General features: G+C 54.7%; 5 protein-coding genes across 5 annotated transcripts; 3 read left to right on the forward strand and 2 right to left on the reverse strand.

Annotated features, from left to right (window-relative positions):
• Window positions 1–4,291: 4,291 nt before the first annotated feature.
• IWZ02DRAFT_136297 (uncharacterized protein) lies at window positions 4,292–6,619 on the reverse strand. Its single transcript, XM_066761697.1, has 2 exons — window positions 6,468–6,619; window positions 4,292–6,400 (listed from the first exon to the last, which is right to left on the reverse strand). Coding segments are annotated over exons 1-2 (1,863 nt in total). The 5' UTR covers window positions 6,470–6,619; the 3' UTR covers window positions 4,292–4,539.
• A 2,052-nt stretch (window positions 6,620–8,671) lies between these two features.
• IWZ02DRAFT_136300 (uncharacterized protein) lies at window positions 8,672–10,742 on the forward strand. The gene has a single exon (XM_066761698.1). It carries the CDS (start codon window positions 8,951–8,953, stop codon window positions 10,415–10,417), a length of 1,467 nt encoding a protein of 488 aa, XP_066626338.1. The 5' UTR covers window positions 8,672–8,950; the 3' UTR covers window positions 10,418–10,742.
• Window positions 10,743–11,244: 502 nt separating this feature from the next.
• Window positions 11,245–12,234, forward strand: IWZ02DRAFT_487611 (uncharacterized protein; the record flags this gene model as incomplete). The annotated part of the gene is made up of 3 exons (XM_066769388.1): window positions 11,245–11,284; window positions 11,445–11,545; window positions 11,854–12,234. 3 exons carry the CDS (start codon window positions 11,245–11,247, stop codon window positions 12,232–12,234), a joined length of 522 nt encoding a protein of 173 aa, XP_066626339.1.
• Window positions 12,235–12,370: 136 nt separating this feature from the next.
• Window positions 12,371–13,776, reverse strand: IWZ02DRAFT_136327 (RNase P subunit p30-domain-containing protein). The gene is made up of 3 exons (XM_066761700.1): window positions 13,563–13,776; window positions 13,456–13,514; window positions 12,371–13,407 (listed from the first exon to the last, which is right to left on the reverse strand). The coding sequence occupies exons 1-3, from the start codon at window positions 13,636–13,638 to the stop codon at window positions 12,571–12,573; spliced, it is 972 nt and encodes a 323-aa protein (XP_066626340.1). The 5' UTR covers window positions 13,639–13,776; the 3' UTR covers window positions 12,371–12,570.
• Window positions 13,777–14,181: 405 nt separating this feature from the next.
• IWZ02DRAFT_467668 (kinase-like domain-containing protein) lies at window positions 14,182–15,469 on the forward strand (the record flags this gene model as incomplete). Its single annotated transcript, XM_066768576.1, has 6 exons — window positions 14,182–14,200; window positions 14,254–14,349; window positions 14,415–14,593; window positions 14,663–14,773; window positions 14,823–15,326; window positions 15,380–15,469. The coding sequence occupies 6 exons, from the start codon at window positions 14,182–14,184 to the stop codon at window positions 15,467–15,469; spliced, it is 999 nt and encodes a 332-aa protein (XP_066626341.1).
• Between the last annotated feature and the right edge of the window lie 396 nt (window positions 15,470–15,865).

The raw sequence follows: 15,865 nt of genomic DNA on the forward strand, positions 1-15,865 counted from the left end.
TCTTCAGTCAAGCGCTACGTCTCTCATCCCACGCATACCATGTTTGTTCAAACGCCGACAACGCTTTTGGCAAGGGGAATCGGGGCATGAACGTGCCACACGGCGATGTGAGAAAGATCTCGTCAAGCGCTCCAAGAGTAGTTGCTCCCATGAGGAGCATGAGGCTTGACGGCTCGTGCTTGCATCCGACCTGCTGGGCTCCATCGTGGTTCCTTCTTTTTCTCTTTTTATTCCTTCGGCAAGTCCGGTCGTACTCGCTCGCGTGATGCACGTCGATAGAAACTTCCTTGAGCGCCAGTTTACTCAACAAAGAAGCATATCAAGCGAAGCAAAGCAGAAGGAGAGGGGACAACTTGCTAAACCACTAACCTCCAATCGGGGAAGAGCCGATTGGCCTGGACCCGGACGCCCATCTCCAACGGCCAGCCATCCTCCAAAGACATCAAGTCGACATCGCATTCTCGCCTTGTCTGCTGTCAGTTTGCTAGCGTCTGCCCACCTTAGACCGTGCAGTAGCGCCTTGCTCTGTGCTGCAGTGCGCTGCTCTGCCTTAGCTCGCGCTTCCTGCCGCACGGGCAGGCAATCCACGCTGCCGAAGACGGGGAACTTATTGATTGGGATGAAGCGAACAATCCAGCAAAGGCACAATTCATCCTATCGGAAGGAGGCGGACTCTTTCTCATCTTGCATGGCCCGGAAACGGGTACTTCGCTCGCGCCTTTGCTCGGCTCTTCTATTACCCTGATTGATATTGGATACGTGCGAGGGTCTGTGGCATGGGCGTCGAGGCGGCAGATAGTCGGGACATCTTTGGTCCTTGTCTGTTGCAGTGTCTGAGTAGAAGGGAGCTCGTGAGCTTCGCTGCGATCTTCCTCGTGGAGGAAAATTTTGCCTCTCTGCCCCTCATCAACTGTGAGCAATGCAACTCGCCGATCAAAAGGAGATGAAGCAAGAACTGAAACAAAACACATGACGAAGAACAAAAAGCGGGCAGGTGCGCCACCGCTCTATTCGCGCCTTCCGTCCGGCTAAATGGGCAATTTCGATTTTTTTCGACCTCGTCCAGAAAAGCGAATCCGAAACTCTCGTCCCTCCTGCTCCCAATCCTAGCGTGGGCGCACTCGCACTATAGCAGAGCAGAGTCCCTGGCTATGCTGCCGCCTAAACAATGCGCCGGATGGGACCCTTTCTTCCTCCCCGCATTTCGACAGACGGCAACGAAGGGATGACAATGTCTCGACTCGTTTGATCGAATCGAACGGTCGCCCGGATCGAAGCATGGCCAGACAATCTAGCCAGGTAGTCAGGCGGCCAGACAGATAGCTGGCCGTTGTTTCGGCACCAACGCTCCTGTTGCTTCGACGATGAATCGCTGATTGTGGATTTCAAGTTGAAGCTGTGGTGTGATGCTGTGAACTAGCCTGGAATGATAGGTTTTTCAGGGTTCAGCACCAGGGTCACGATGACAGAAGCAACCTAAGTGGATCGTATGTGCTGACATCAAAAACAACAGCTTGCGTAGTTGCGCTGCGGCAAAGGACACACCATCGGCTGCACAGGTCGACCGCAAGATTCTTTCAACCATAACGCATGCTTACCAGCCATCTCCACATCAAGCGACATGTCTCTTTCAGTATCACGACAGCATTCGACATCCCCTACTCCGAACTAAAACTAAACGACTCAGATACTTCGCTTGAGTGTAGCAACACGAAGCCGTACAAAACACGACATTAGCGACAGACAGGCAACCGATTTTAGACACGCGACCTACTTGCTTCCTTTCCTACCGTACTCCTCGCACGATACCACTCTCTCACGCCAACCGGCTGTGGCACAAACAGAATTGCAAATCATGCCGCCACACCACAAGCGTCCACACACGCTGCCTCTGACTGCTCCCGACCCACAACCAAACACGCTGCTGTCTCGTTCAGCTGGCGGGGACAACCATCGATCCGAACCTCCAGTCGGCCAGTGGACCAGATGCAACGATCCCATTTGACCGCTAGTTACCCACTTAAGCAGGTAGGTATCCAGCTAGGCGTGGCGTAAACTCGCGCTTGTTGCGTCTGCCACTTACCAATTCTTCATTTACACGGGTGCTGCCGCTCACAAAAATAGGATTGAAGTCGTTGTTCTCGCTTCTTTGCCATCGAAAGCTAGGGGTTTACTTCCTCGTCTTCAGTCTATCTACTCTTTCCTTCCCCTTCTGACACATTGTGGGTAGGATAACGGCAAGGGGGAAAACACCCAGAAGCGCATTCGACATGGAAAAGGAGGTTTGCAATTATCGACGCCGCCGGAGTCCTCGTTTCAAGTTTTGAACAGAGGTTCGTTTTGGCTGTGGAAAGTAGACAGAATGGTCGTTTCATCTGAACATTTATCTTCTCATCGTTTTCCAATTTCTTGTCCTCGCTCGGCTCGATCGCTTGGATTCCTTCTTTGCTTGGTCGACTCGGTCAACTTTGTTACTGGTGCTTTTCATCATCCAGCTCATCTTGTATTCTTTGATGAAGTAACGGGAGAGGAGCTCAGTCGAGCAATGGGCTTGGCCAAAAATCGCTTTGGCACAGTTTCTTTGCTTCCATCTCTTTCAATCAAGCAGCTAACTAGATACGTAATCTCCCGCGCGGATATCGACAGCTTTCTCACCTCTTCTGCAACTGACGTGTTGCTGAGCATGGCTTTGAGATGATGCATCGAGACCTTTTTCCCTTGTTCGGGATGATTCGAGCTGTTTGTTGCAAAAGAAAGACAGATGCCACAAAGCAACACCAACAAAACGCAGCGTGCGTCTTGCGCCCTCGATCAATTGATCCACCTGGATTCTCCCAGGCCGTTTCCCTTGTTGGTTGGTCCCTTGGACAGACATGTTCTTCTCTTGTTTCACAACAGCTCTCCACAATCTCCTCATCCCCCTGGACGTTTACATCTTCTCCTATCCAAATCCTATTCCACATCCTCTCTCCCTCCCTCCTCCATACAATCGCCTCCAGAATAACCAACCACACTAAAGGATCCCTCGCATCCCCATCTCAGCATCCTAACCACGCAACTTCTCTGATTTCTATCTCTGCTACACAATCATTGCTCGCGCCGCGCATTGCGACGAGCTAATGCACGCTCGAAGGCACGCACGCATACCCGCCCACGATCGGCGCCATCCTTCCCGCGCGGGTATGCAGGTGCAGTACGAGGTTGGGACGGTGCGGGCGGTGAGTGAGGGGTGGTTTGCCACTGGCGCGGGATGGGCCAGTGGAGTGAGTGCAAAAGGGAGAGATGAGGGGCGGGTTCGCGGGTGAGTGGAACTGGTCGTTTTCCAACTACCCGTTCGAATATTTATGGTCCGAACTCTACTCCATCCAAGGATTCGTCGAACCTCCAAATCTGGACTGCCCCAAGCACACAAAATCATACCATTTAGGGATGGGGATTGGGCGACGTCCAATCAAGAAACCATGCAGGGCAACCGACCCGCAAACGAGCAAGCTTCCGGCAACGCACGCCGATCAGCATCCCTTGCGACGGGAAGGGAGAGAGATAGGGAGGGCACAGAAAGGGACTGACCTAGCTCCCTGCCTATCTAGCTAGGGGACCAATGATGCAGGTACCCGCCCGCGCGCACCCAATCACTCGCCCCCTCTCCATACCTACCCCGCCGTTCGTTCTCAAGTGTTGCAAGTAGAGTTAAGTGCATTAGAGTTTGCATCGCTCATCACGCGAATGCTTCTCGTGAAACCATTGCTCTTCTGGAGGTGTCGATGAACGACAGAAAGGTCAACTTTCAAACGAAAGACATGCCCAGTGAACCGCTCGCCCGCTCGCCAGCAAAGAGTAGCAGTTGAAAGCCGACTGTTGGTGGGGGTCAGGTATGCTGTATCTTCCTTTTCGCCTGCCTGCCCGTCCCGTGTAGAGAAAGAGTGTACGTTAAGAAGGTTGACGGGCGGGCAAGTGTGGTACGCCATCCAGAAACGCCTCGCTACCGCAAATACCGCGCGCGCATACCGTCCATCCATCCATCCATCCATCCATCCATCCATATGCGACGAACCCCAACGATCAAAAGAAGGACCGTGCCGCCATCGTCGCCGCCGTCCATTCTCCTTTCGACTATGTTTCAAGTTGGCTATGGCTCCAGACGCACTCCGCGTCGCAACCGACCATCAGCCATGTCGAAGTTCAGCGAGGACTGGAATGTGAGAATATCCGCCGTCTATGAGTTTTGTAACGAAGGAGAGAATAAGGAAGAGGGAATGAAATTAAGGAAAGACATTATTGCCACCGAAGTGACCCAACGACTCGACCCGCTCGCTCGCGCTATACCGAAAGCAATGCAACGAAATTTCAAGAATGAAAAACAGAGAAGAGAACGAGGGGGGGTATTAGAAGTGTAAGGAAAGGAAAACGACCTGGGTATTCTCGAAGCAACGCAATGCAGAAAAAAAGAAGTAGGGGCAAGGAATGCTCGTTATCTGTACCGGTATGCAAAAGTGGAGGGTGGGTGGTAGGAAATCCAATGAGCTCCGAGCAACCTCACTAGCTCGCTTTGGGGCTCGCCGAATTCATCAACGCGTCCATCGCGGCCGATGCCAGGTGCGCTTTGGGCGCCGAAAAGCACGAGTCTTTGCGATGGCCGACGGTACCGCGTGCCATTTGCGATGGCGGAAGCTTCGGGCTGTCGCCGTTGCGGTGTGCATGTGCGCTTGCGGTCCGTTGGTCAAGCGCGTCGACTCGCTGGATGCTAGTCGTAGCTTGTCGACCAGGCGAAAAGGTGCCAAGCCCAGAGTCCTTGCGCAGCGCTGGCTGTCTGGATGCGACGGACGGCAGTGTCCACAGATTGGTCGGCGAGGGAGAGTCGACGCATGGCGGCGTAATTTTGGACTCGTCTGTCGAGGTCCTGGCCAGCGGGTCCAAGGATGAGCTCGAGGTAGTGCGAGTGGCAGTGGTGGATGCATTGGACAAGACTGAGTCTTGAGAGCTGTTGCTCTTCAATCCTGGGCGACGAGGTGTGCCCTTTTTGCGCTTCAATTTGGACGCCGCGGAGGGAACTCTTCTTTTGAACTGCCTGTTGGGAATGTCTAACCGAGTAGGTTTGACTGGAGATGTCGAGCTGGGAGGGGTCTCCAATCCCGTGTTTGAACTTGCAAGCTGCACAGAAAGAAGCGACAGCGGCGAAGAGGGAGGCGTCGAGAGCGGCTGTCTTCGTGTTTGGTCTCCTTGAGATCGAAGCGGCTCTTCTTCGTCGTCGCTGGGTGTGAGCGGTTCTCCACGAGACGGCCGTTGGACAAACGACTTCATTCGCTTGACGTTTCCAGTCACCAGCGACAAGCTTGCGACTGCAACCGATCCAGAGTCCTCGCCTGAATCCGAGCTGGCCATAATGCGGTACTCTGGAGGAGGTGGCATGCGACCAGCCTTGTTGTAGCGGCCAGTAACAGCAGGCTGATCCAGCGGCAATCCAGACAGACCAGGCCCATGTTGAGACGGGAAGCCTCCGAGCTTTCCGCTGAAAAATTCGGCACGCTGAATGTTTTCCTCATCCACTTGAACGGGAGGCTCGTGATTCGGACATTTCGCCGCGCGGTCAATTCCAGCCTGGCGCTCTCCAGCCCGTTCGCGGCCTCTGTGGATTACTACTTCGGGAAGGTCACCGCGATCCCACAGGTTGAGTTCCTCCAAAGTCGTTCCCCGGTAATGGTTGAAAAGGCGTTCATGGGTGGTGTAGGTGGAGCAAGGAAAAGGATGCCAGTGCTCATTTCCCCGGACGAATCGAGTGGGTTCAAAGTCGAAACGAGAGGCATGGATTGAGACGAGGGACTTGACCATGTCGACGCAGATGTCCTTCATGGTGCGTGGGGGCTCTGAATGAACCAGCGGCGCATAGGTCTGACTGATGTTGTCCTTGAGGTGAAGGGGCCATTCGGCGGTGATGTCGGTGAGCTTTTTGTGTTCTGAGCTGTCCACCACGACGCTGAAGCCTGTGAAATTGTGGCCATTGATCCCATCGTACTCTCCAATCAACCCCTCTTCGTAACGGCGCGCGTAAATTTCGCTGAAATAGAGCCAATGCTCTCGACGGTAGCCTGGACCAAACTGGTGCACGTCCTTGGAGGCGATCCAGTAGACCCGAATGTCGCGCTTGTCTGTCGCACGAAGGTAGGTCGCGTATTGTGTCTTTGCGCGATCAATGCAGCGGAGCAGCTTGATGCACGTCGCTGTTCGCGTGCGCCTCTTGGGCTGATGGGTGGAGTGAATGGTACCTTGGACCAATTGCGCAAGCTCATGGTCGGTAAGCGGGCGTGCAATGTAGTTGGCGAGGGCATGTGAAGCGTGAGGGTGAGTGGCCGCAACGGCCGACGTCAAGAGGTCAAGCAGGCGCTGACGCTCGTCACAATTCCTGAAAGGCATGAGCGATAATAGGTACAGGTAGGTAGGGTTGGAGCGGCGTGGCGGGAGGCGCTTACATTGTGTGGGAAGGAGCTCGGTAGTGGTGCAGTTTAAGCTGTCAACATCATGGTAGAATGGCGAGAGGGGTTGTCATTTTGAGTGAGTTGTGGCAGTTGAAGGCAGAGCAGCCAGCCAGCTGGAGTGGTAGCGCAGCAGCAGCAGCAGCAGCAGCAGCGTGGGAGACGAAGCAGTGCCTACGTAGGTATTAATTAGGTATTTGGCCACCACAGCACACACAGCACACGACCACTTGAGCAGTTCCTCCCCAGCGACCGGACCGGATCCGTGGTACGGCTGCCGGCGGCGTGTGGAATGGAAAATGAAGCTTCAGGCGGCGGCATACCAGCCAGCCAGCCAGCCAGCCAGCCAGCCAGGAGTCAATACAAGACGGCGACGCGGGTTTCTCGACTCGTTCTGGCTGGTCGGTCGACGACGTGACGATGCAGCAGCCGTGGCAAGCGAGGGAATTGCATGTGAGAGTTCCCTTGGTGCTCGAGACCAGCTAAGGTGTCGTCGTGTGCGGTGGATTCCAGACTCTACCCTCCTTACTCTTTGGACGGGCCCCGTTGAGCAACCGGCCATTCCTCCCCTCTCCTGCCTAGGTACTGTTCTGTAGCTCTCCACCTTCCCCGGATTCCGCCATCTCCACACCCTCAGGGTCTGCTTCTCCGCATCCCGTAGCTGATTCAACTGCCAACCTCCGCTTCCGCATCCGACCACCCACCACCACCACCATTGAGCTCGACGATGGATGACCTAGTATTAGGGGTCCCAAAGGCGCAGTAGACGTGATCCAGACGACCCGAAAATGGTGTTGCATCCTCATGTAGATGAGCATGGTCAAACAACACCATTGTGTCTCCACAGAGTAGACGACCACTGCACATTTTGATCCGTGTCCAGCTGACTACCTATGTTGTCGGTACGGGTACCGGTGGTGACGGCGGTGACTGGGTCGGGTGTCCACCGCCCAGCGGCGCGTCATGACTGCCTCCTGGGTCAGTTTTCCACACGCACCCACAAGGTTTTTTGCACCTCTTTTCAACGCCCCCCATCACCCAAGTCGAATCTCGACTGGTATCTTGACCGAGCCTCGACTCCTTCTCGACTCACTCAAACCCTTCCTCTTTCTGTGATCTGCTCCCTCATCAATCCCACAACTGCTGCGCAACCGAAGACAACGCCGCTTCTTCACCATCTCAATCCTGACTGGGCATGTCTCGACTTGATTGAAGACAATCGCCAACTTGATCCACTCAATCACACCTCGTCCAACAAACTCGCCCTCCGTGGCCAACACTCTCCATCATGCCGAAGCTCAAGCAGATGACTTGCAAGATTTTACTGTCGCCTTCCGACGAGCCACTCACCGAGTACCATCCGGTTTACACCGACGGCTGTGTCGAGACCTTTGTCGCCATTCCCGACGAGCGCAGCGGATTCAACATCCACGTCTCCTCTGATAGCTACATCGCGCGTGGCCTGGCAGCCTTTGTCTTCATCGACGGAGTCTACCAGTGCATGCGCTTCAGAGGCGACCTGCTAGAAGAATATCCCGGCTACACCTACCGCCAAGATTCACAGGTCGATTTCCGCTTCCGCCAGAAGGAAGAAAAGATCCAGGGCGAGCGCTTTCTTGGACGCGAATGGCGCTTTGATAAGCTCAATATTGGTGGGTATTCGTGAGACGAAAGTGGAATGTCTTGTCTGCTGAAACCAAACAGCTGCCACTGACGCAAATGCCAATCGCACCGATGAGATAGGCACCATTGAGGTCGTCGTGCTGCGCCTGCACGGCATGGAACCGCCCAAGGAGGTCCAAGCCTTCTACGCACCATACGACGGAGCAAACGATGACTCTGAACAAGACTCCGAGGAGGAAAATTTTGGTGCTGGCCTCGATGGACCATCAGACCGCCGTAACAGCTACAGGGATCCGAGGGTCCCTCTGTCCTATGTCGCCGGAAGCTTGACCGGGACGTCCAGTGCCAGTCGCGTCATCCCGACCGGCGAATTGGGCAACGATGGCGGCTATTACGCCATGTTTCGACCTCATGCACAGCTCAGTGCTTCCGGTCCCAGGATGCCTGAACCAGCGCCGCGAAGGCGATTCAGGCCATCTTCAGATTGCCAACCCGGTGTCATGTGGATGCCTCCTGAGATGAACAAGAACTTCACCGTTGTAGTCGAGACTGCGAGAGAGTCAGGTTAGTCGTCATCTGTTTCTAGGCGTGGGCAGGAATCTTCCGACAAGTCGTCTTGCGCAAAACCGCAGTACTTACCTTTGTCAGACTCACTAGCTTCTGAGGCTAATCGCCGTCCGTCGCAAGTTCATGAGAGAGCCCGCACTGTAAGTAATCTTGCTTCCACGTGTGCTGCATTTTCTAAGTCACTTCGTACCTGATGTCAGTCTGGCACTCGCTCTGGTCAGGAGCGGCACGTCAATTTCCAGGATGGTTTTCCACAGAATCCGTTCGCGTACGGTGCGGAGCCTTGGGCCATGCAAAGATCCCAGCCGCATGCTTGCGAAGATTCGAGACCATCGTGGAGGCGTGATCAACCTGATTCAGAACTTGCGAGCACCGTGACTTTCCGCGGCTACGAGCGACCATCGTTCCATGACCACAGGCATCAGTATAATCCTCGTTATGCTAATGAGCCGCACGTCCTGCAGAATAGCAAAGACAAAGGCAATGCACAGAACTCCACAGAGAATCCAGTTGCTGAAGAGCAACCCGCGACCTTTAAGAGTGTCGTCAATGCTAGCTTCGACAACGAGGCTGTCGCTAACAACAACGCCGAAACCACCTGGAAGAACGACGACGCAAGCCAAAAGGCCGACCCGGCCTGGAAGCCGGACAATGGCTCGGACAAGGCCCAGTCCCGTAAGTCTGATAGCGGAAGCCAAAGGTTTGAACAGGCCTGGCAGCCGGACCAAGGCTCGAACAAACCCAAGTCGCACGATTCTTCCAAAGCGCCGAGCTCCATCTCATACATGCATGTTCCTTCTGTCCCCGAAGAGCCCATTATCAAGTCTTACTGGAAGAATTGGAACAAGCGTCCAGTCGAGCAGAAGAAGAAGCTTGCTGAGTGCCTCGACACTTCTAGTGGTTTCCTCACTGCTCCGTCCGAAGTCCCGGACCAAGTCCCAGAGCGCGAAGCCAAGAAGCGCGGTCTGAAGCACCAAGTCCATGCTGGCCAGGGTATGGAATACCGTCATCGTCTGGGAGTCCCGTTGTACAAGGACACCATGGAGAATCCCTATGCCGTGTTCAGGTTCAAGTACCGGACCAGAGAGACGCTCAAGAAGATGGACAGTCGCAGAGAGTTCGACTGGGAGAAGGTTAAGAAACGGGAAGAGCAGAAGAAGCTGATGAACCTGAGCAAGGAGGAATTGGTCGAGCAGTTGATGAAGAAGTCCAGCATTTCCAGAAAGAGTAATTCGGTAAAGCAGTCTGTCAAGGCTCCTTCCGACACAGGCCACAAATCCGTGAAGAGCTGGCTTCAGACGGTACCCGAAGCAACCAGCTCCAAGAAGTCCGAAAAGAAATCGAAATCGTCCTCTGGAGAACCGACTACTTGCGATATCTGCAAGAAGATCCTGGACTACGGTGCGGACAAATGGTGGCACTGTGACGCCTGCAGTTTCGATATGTGCCTCTCATGCACCAAAGACAATTGGTGCAAAGACAAAGATCACAGGCTCGAAAAATGGGGTGGCTCATGCGCTGCCGGAAACGGCCAGTTCTTGAACAAAACCACGGGCGAACAAGGCGTTACTGGGCCGGTCAACTCTCCCAACAAGAAGAGTGGCTCGCAGAACGGAAAGCCGGCCAGTCATCACAGCAGTTCCCATGGCCGCAAGTCTCGCGCCGGTAGTGCCCAGAAAGAGCCTGAGGAACCGGCAGGGCAGTGGGAGCCGATCGTGGGATTCGACAGTGCCAATGAGAAAGCAGGCCAGTGGTAAAGTCCATCTTCCTAATCGAAGGTGGTTTCCATAGCTTTTGCTTCAATACTTGCTCCGCATATCCAGGACGACATTTGCATACAGGGAAAGAACAATTTGCTTTCAGAATCCCGGGACATGGATATGCACGGTTCGAAGAGGGAATGACAGCGCAAACGAAGGCTCGGAGAATGCAGGATCGATGGACAAAACGGCTGGTGATGGCGAGAGACGGGAGGTCAGGATTGGATGGTTCAGTTGACAGGACGTTGTCAGGTCGGAAAAACGGAGTCGGACACAGGGTACAGGAACTGTAGGGTAGCGCCGGGGAAGCACGGCAATGGACCGACGTGAAAGTCAACAGCGGCTAATGGAATGACCTGGACATCACCTCATCTCTGGCCCCCGCCCGCGAGCCCTGCAATCGCTTCTCCCCCCGGACAAGTGGCCATGGCTAAGCCAACGTCCACGAGGCCGATCTGCCCTTTGTGCTGCTGTTTGTTGAATGGATCAAGAGTCACCTCACCTTACTCGTGTCGCGAAGCGCCCAGCCCGCTCGTCATGGGCACCTCAGCGGCCGCCGCACATGGGTGATATGCAACTATCCCACGTAGACCAGTTACGTCACGCGCCGCGGCGGGCGCTGGGGAGAGCGGAGAGCTCTTTCAAGCTTCTTGTCCCGCGGAAGACATCTTGGTATTTGAACTGCACTCTGTCCTAATCTTGCTTACTCTGCTCGTACTCCTGCGAGTCTACACCAACTTCTACTTCAAGCCAGCGACTTGAGCAATTCATCCTCTTCATCGACCTGTCAACTAAACAAACAGACCAACAACAAGAAAGCCACCATGTCTTCCAACGACCACATCGTGTCGACTGGCCGCGGAGGTACGATGAGCCCAATTCACACGTCCAACCTCGCTGAATCTCCAAACAATTGTCACGTTTCTCTCTCCAATCTCATCTCCGCCATTCCCAAATCAACCCTTCAATTTTCGCATGAGCGCATGACATGCTAATGCTGATGCTAATGCAACCGCGACGACAGGTGCCGGAAACATCGGGCACGACCCGCGCGTCTACACCGATGGCGCTCTTGTGCGCGAGGGCGTGCAGGGCGAGTCGAGCGAGCCCGAGTACTCGACTGGAGTAAGTTATCTTTTCGCTACGTAGCTTTTCCTTCTCTTCTGCTCTCTTCTTGTCTTTCCCACAATTTTTGCCATTGCTTGTTTTGCCTTTTTTTTTTTTTTTTCTTTTTTTCGCTTGCATCTCCGCCGTCCGGCAGTCTTCCACGCGCTTCCAGAAGTAATGAGCCTAGTCGCGTCGACTCGCGACGAGGACGAATGCCCTTTGATCTACTACTCCGAGTGGTCTTAGAGCACGCAGACACATTTCCCATCCCCAATCCCCAACTTTTCCCCCCACCAAAACTCAACTGACACGCGCACCTCCTGCAGCGCGGCGGCGCCGGTAACATCTCAACCCCACTCCATGGCATCCCCGACCCACACGCGCACTCGCACGCGCACGCCTCATCCGCCGCCGCCGCCGCCGGCCGACGCAGCACAGACGTTATCCCAGAGCCCGCGCTGCGCCGGCCGGGGCCCGAGCATGCAAACTACCACACGGGACGCGGCGGCGAGGGCAATGTTCACCGCGAGAAGTACGGTGGACACAGTGAACCGCAGAAGGAACATCACCACCATGCGGAGAAGGAGGGAGAGGGCGAAGGAGGCAAGAAGGGACTTGGCGAGAAGGTCAAGCACTTGTTGCATATGGATGGGCACCACGGAAGGAAGAGTGGGGAGAGGAGCCGGGAGGGTACGCCGGGTGCTTGAAACTTTGAGGCTGGTTGGTTAATGAGGGCGAGGGGGACGGCAAAGTTGAATGATACCATGATGAGAATGCGAGGACGGCTTAAAATGATGATTTTTGCTCTTCTTTACTCTTGGGAGATCGTCTATGGTAGCGCATACTTTGTGAAGCCTGATGTTGCCAAAGGTTGGCACGGTAGCTGGGTCTCAGCAAGTACATTGAGAGTTGCCAAGACAGTGTCTTGCCTGTGGCGTGGTTTCTCGACTCGAGCTGGCAACTCGGACGGGTGTTGTGGTGCTTTTCAAAGCTCGTGCAGCTGAAACAAGTCCCGTTGTCGAAGTGGGATGGTCGAGGTCTAGTTACCCTCGTCTGTTCAACAATAAATCCATTGGCTCCGCTCCAGTCGACTCTTTGGCCTTGCCAGCTCCGGGTTTGGATGGCACTTGTCCCTCTGTCCGAGCCTTTTTGGCCTGTCTTTTCAACTCCCGCTTCGACGGTGCCTTGTTCTGCTCTGACGCGGTGTCTCCTTCCTCAGCCTTGCGCTTTTGGTTATCCTGTTTTCCCTTTCCTTGTCCCTTCTTTTCCTGCCCTTGCGGCTCCTTTTTCGCCGGCTTCTCGCCGCCATATACCACGTCAACGACGCCTCGATAGCTTGTCCGCTTCATCTGCGCGCTGACCGTCACAGCACGCGCCTCTTTTACCAAGGCTTCATGTCCCCGTTCTTGACCAAGACCCCACACAGCCGCAAGGTTGATGACGTCCCATGGTCCGCGACATCCCATTGCCGACTTTGCCTCACTGCTTATTATCAAGCCCCGTCCTCTTGATGCGCGGATCAACTGCGTCGCGTTGGCGATGAGATTTCTTCGCGCCGAACTGTCTCGCGCCAACACACCCGGGGCATAGCAGATTTCGAACTTGATGCCCCGCTCGATCGCTTGGGAAAGCATTTTAAATTTGAAGAAGAAGGGCAGCCGTTGCGTCATGTCGATGGAGATGATGTCGCAGTCAAGAGTCTGGCAGGCTTGTTGGAGCGTCTTCTCGTCATTGGGTCGCACCGCGACAATGTCGTAGGTAGAAGCGAGGTTATTTATGCGGTGGTTGTGCGCTGGGTCGTTGAGGACGAGGGTGCAGCGGCGGAGGATGCGCATCTTGGGCGGCGTTGGAAACGGCAGCGGATTCGGTATTGGACATGACTGGAGAATCAGCGCGGCTCCTCGTAAGAGAATGTAGAGCAATCATACAAGATCCGCGGGCAGTTTGCCAGAAAGTGTGTGGGTCAGCGCGACCACATTATATCCCACTGCGAGACGTCAGATGCGTCAACGCAGGAAAGGCGAGCGCGGCTCACATTCGTCGAGAAAGGCGATGGTCCGCTGGAGCTCGACCTCCTTCGCGGACCACGGCACATTGAGATCGTGAAACATCTGGACTGGCGGTCGAGGCGGGCGGTATTGAAGGCGTTGAAAAAGTCCAGGTCTAGAAAGGTCGTAGCGCGTGGTAGAGAACCAGTAGACTGCAAAACGGCGACGGGGTATAAGTGGACTATATGGCGCTTCGATACGACTGACCGTCACACGCGTGTTTGCAAGACGGCAAGGCAATAATGGGATACGACGAGAGAGTTGAGCAGTCAAGGTGAGTGTTGGTCCCGCAGAGGTCAAAAAGCGGCTTGAGGCCTGAGGCTCAAAAGGCGCGACAGGGATGCCGTCGATCGTCGCGGCCACTCTGGAAACCGCCCCGCCGACGAAACCACCACCCGCGCAGCTGGCGACCCGACCCAGCCTGCACACACACCCCAGCCTCGCTCCATCAAAGCCTTTGCGCTCCGCTGGTTCCACCCCACACTCCTTGGATCCCTCGTCGCGGTCCTGCTCGCTGCTGTGCTCGTCTCCTTCCGGAATCCTCCCCAAAACACCGCCGAAGTGTCGGACATACGAGTGGAAAACCTGCAGTCACGGGCGCCAAGTATGGCGCGTGTCTACGCAGGTCAGTGCGAGGCTCTCTTGCTTGCGCTGGACGAGCTGCTGATGGAGACGCAGATGTGAACGCGAATATGCCGCGGTCCTACTGGGACTATGACTCTGTCAACATCTCGTGGGGCGTTTTGGAGAACTACGAGGTCGTTCGGAAGATTGGTGAGCCTGCTTTACATGATCGCGAGACTGCCGAGATGCCCTTGCTAATGTGCGTGCGCCCACAGGCCGTGGCAAATACTCCGAGGTGTTCGAAGGCATTAACGTCGTCAACTACCAGCAATGCGTAATCAAAGTCCTCAAGCCGGTCAAGAAGAAGAAGATAAAGCGTGAGATCAAAATTCTGCAAAACCTGAGCGGAGGACCCAACATTGTGGCTCTCCTCGACGTCGTCAGGGACAACCAGGTGAGGCACAAGTGCGCTTCTTGAGCGCTCGCAATCATCTCCGAGAGGATCGTGGCTTACAGTTGATAGAGCAAGACTCCCTCCCTCATTTTTGAATATGTGAACAACACCGACTTCAGAAGCCTATACCCCAAGTTCCAGGATTACGACGTCAGATTCTATATTTTTGAGCTGTTGAAGGTACGCGCCTCCGGCCATTGTGCCAAGACACGAGCGCTAACTGGGCTAGGCGCTTGATTTCTGTCACAGCAAGGGTATTATGCACCGCGACGTCAAGCCACACAATGTAATGATCGACCACGAGAAGCGCAAGCTGAGGCTCATCGACTGGGGTCTTGCCGAATTCTACCATGCTGGCACCGAATACAACGTCCGGGTCGCGTCTCGTTATTTCAAGGGCCCTGAGCTGTTGGTTGATTTCCAGGAGTACGACTACTCACTCGACATGTGGTCTCTTGGCGCAATGTTTGCCTCGATGATTTTCCGCAAAGAGCCCTTCTTCCACGGCAACAGTAATGCGGACCAGCTTGTCAAGATTGCCAAGGTCCTTGGAACCGAGGACCTCTTTGATTATCTTGACAAGTACGACATTGAGCTTGACGCTCAGTATGATGACATTCTTGGCCGTTTCCCCAAGAAGAGCTGGCACAGCTTCATCAACGCCGAGAACCAGCGCTTCGTTAGCAATGATGCTATCGATTTCCTGGACAAGCTCCTGCGTTACGACCACCAGGTAATTGATATCTGCCGTTGGCCATGTCCAAAAGTGTTCTGACAAATTTGCAGGAGCGTTTGACGGCCAAGGAGGCCATGGCCCACCCCTACTTCAACCCCGTTCGCCAGGATTGCCTCCGCAACAACACGAACTCTGCATGATGCATTGATTGTGAGGTGGAGCAAAATCGACTCTAAGCGGATTTTTCGTGAAGAACAAATCCGACACTCACAGTGCCTTGGGCAGCCCAGACGGACGGGAAAGCAAACACGGAGTCGACGAGGGAATCACGGATCCCGCGAAATTCGTCGACCGGGGCTTTACGCGAGAACGGATGTCATGGTCAAGAAAGAAAGCGGGCCGGACAAGAAGGACGTCCAAGATGCTGAGGAAGAAGAGTTGGAGATGATGCAGGTGGCGGGGTTGGGTTTCGTAGCGCTCATTGTGGATACCATCGAATTCATGTCTTCAGACCAGCCGTAGTAGACAGTGAGCTGCCTTTTTTGGGTGTCTCGCGAGCACAAAAGACGAATGCCTGCAGGACCGAGGAGTGGGCG

The sequence above is a fragment of the Phyllosticta citriasiana genome (genome assembly GCF_038021145.1).
Source record: "Phyllosticta citriasiana strain CBS 120426 chromosome Unknown IWZ02scaffold_2, whole genome shotgun sequence".
Taxonomy (NCBI): Eukaryota; Fungi; Ascomycota; class Dothideomycetes; order Botryosphaeriales; family Phyllostictaceae; genus Phyllosticta; species Phyllosticta citriasiana.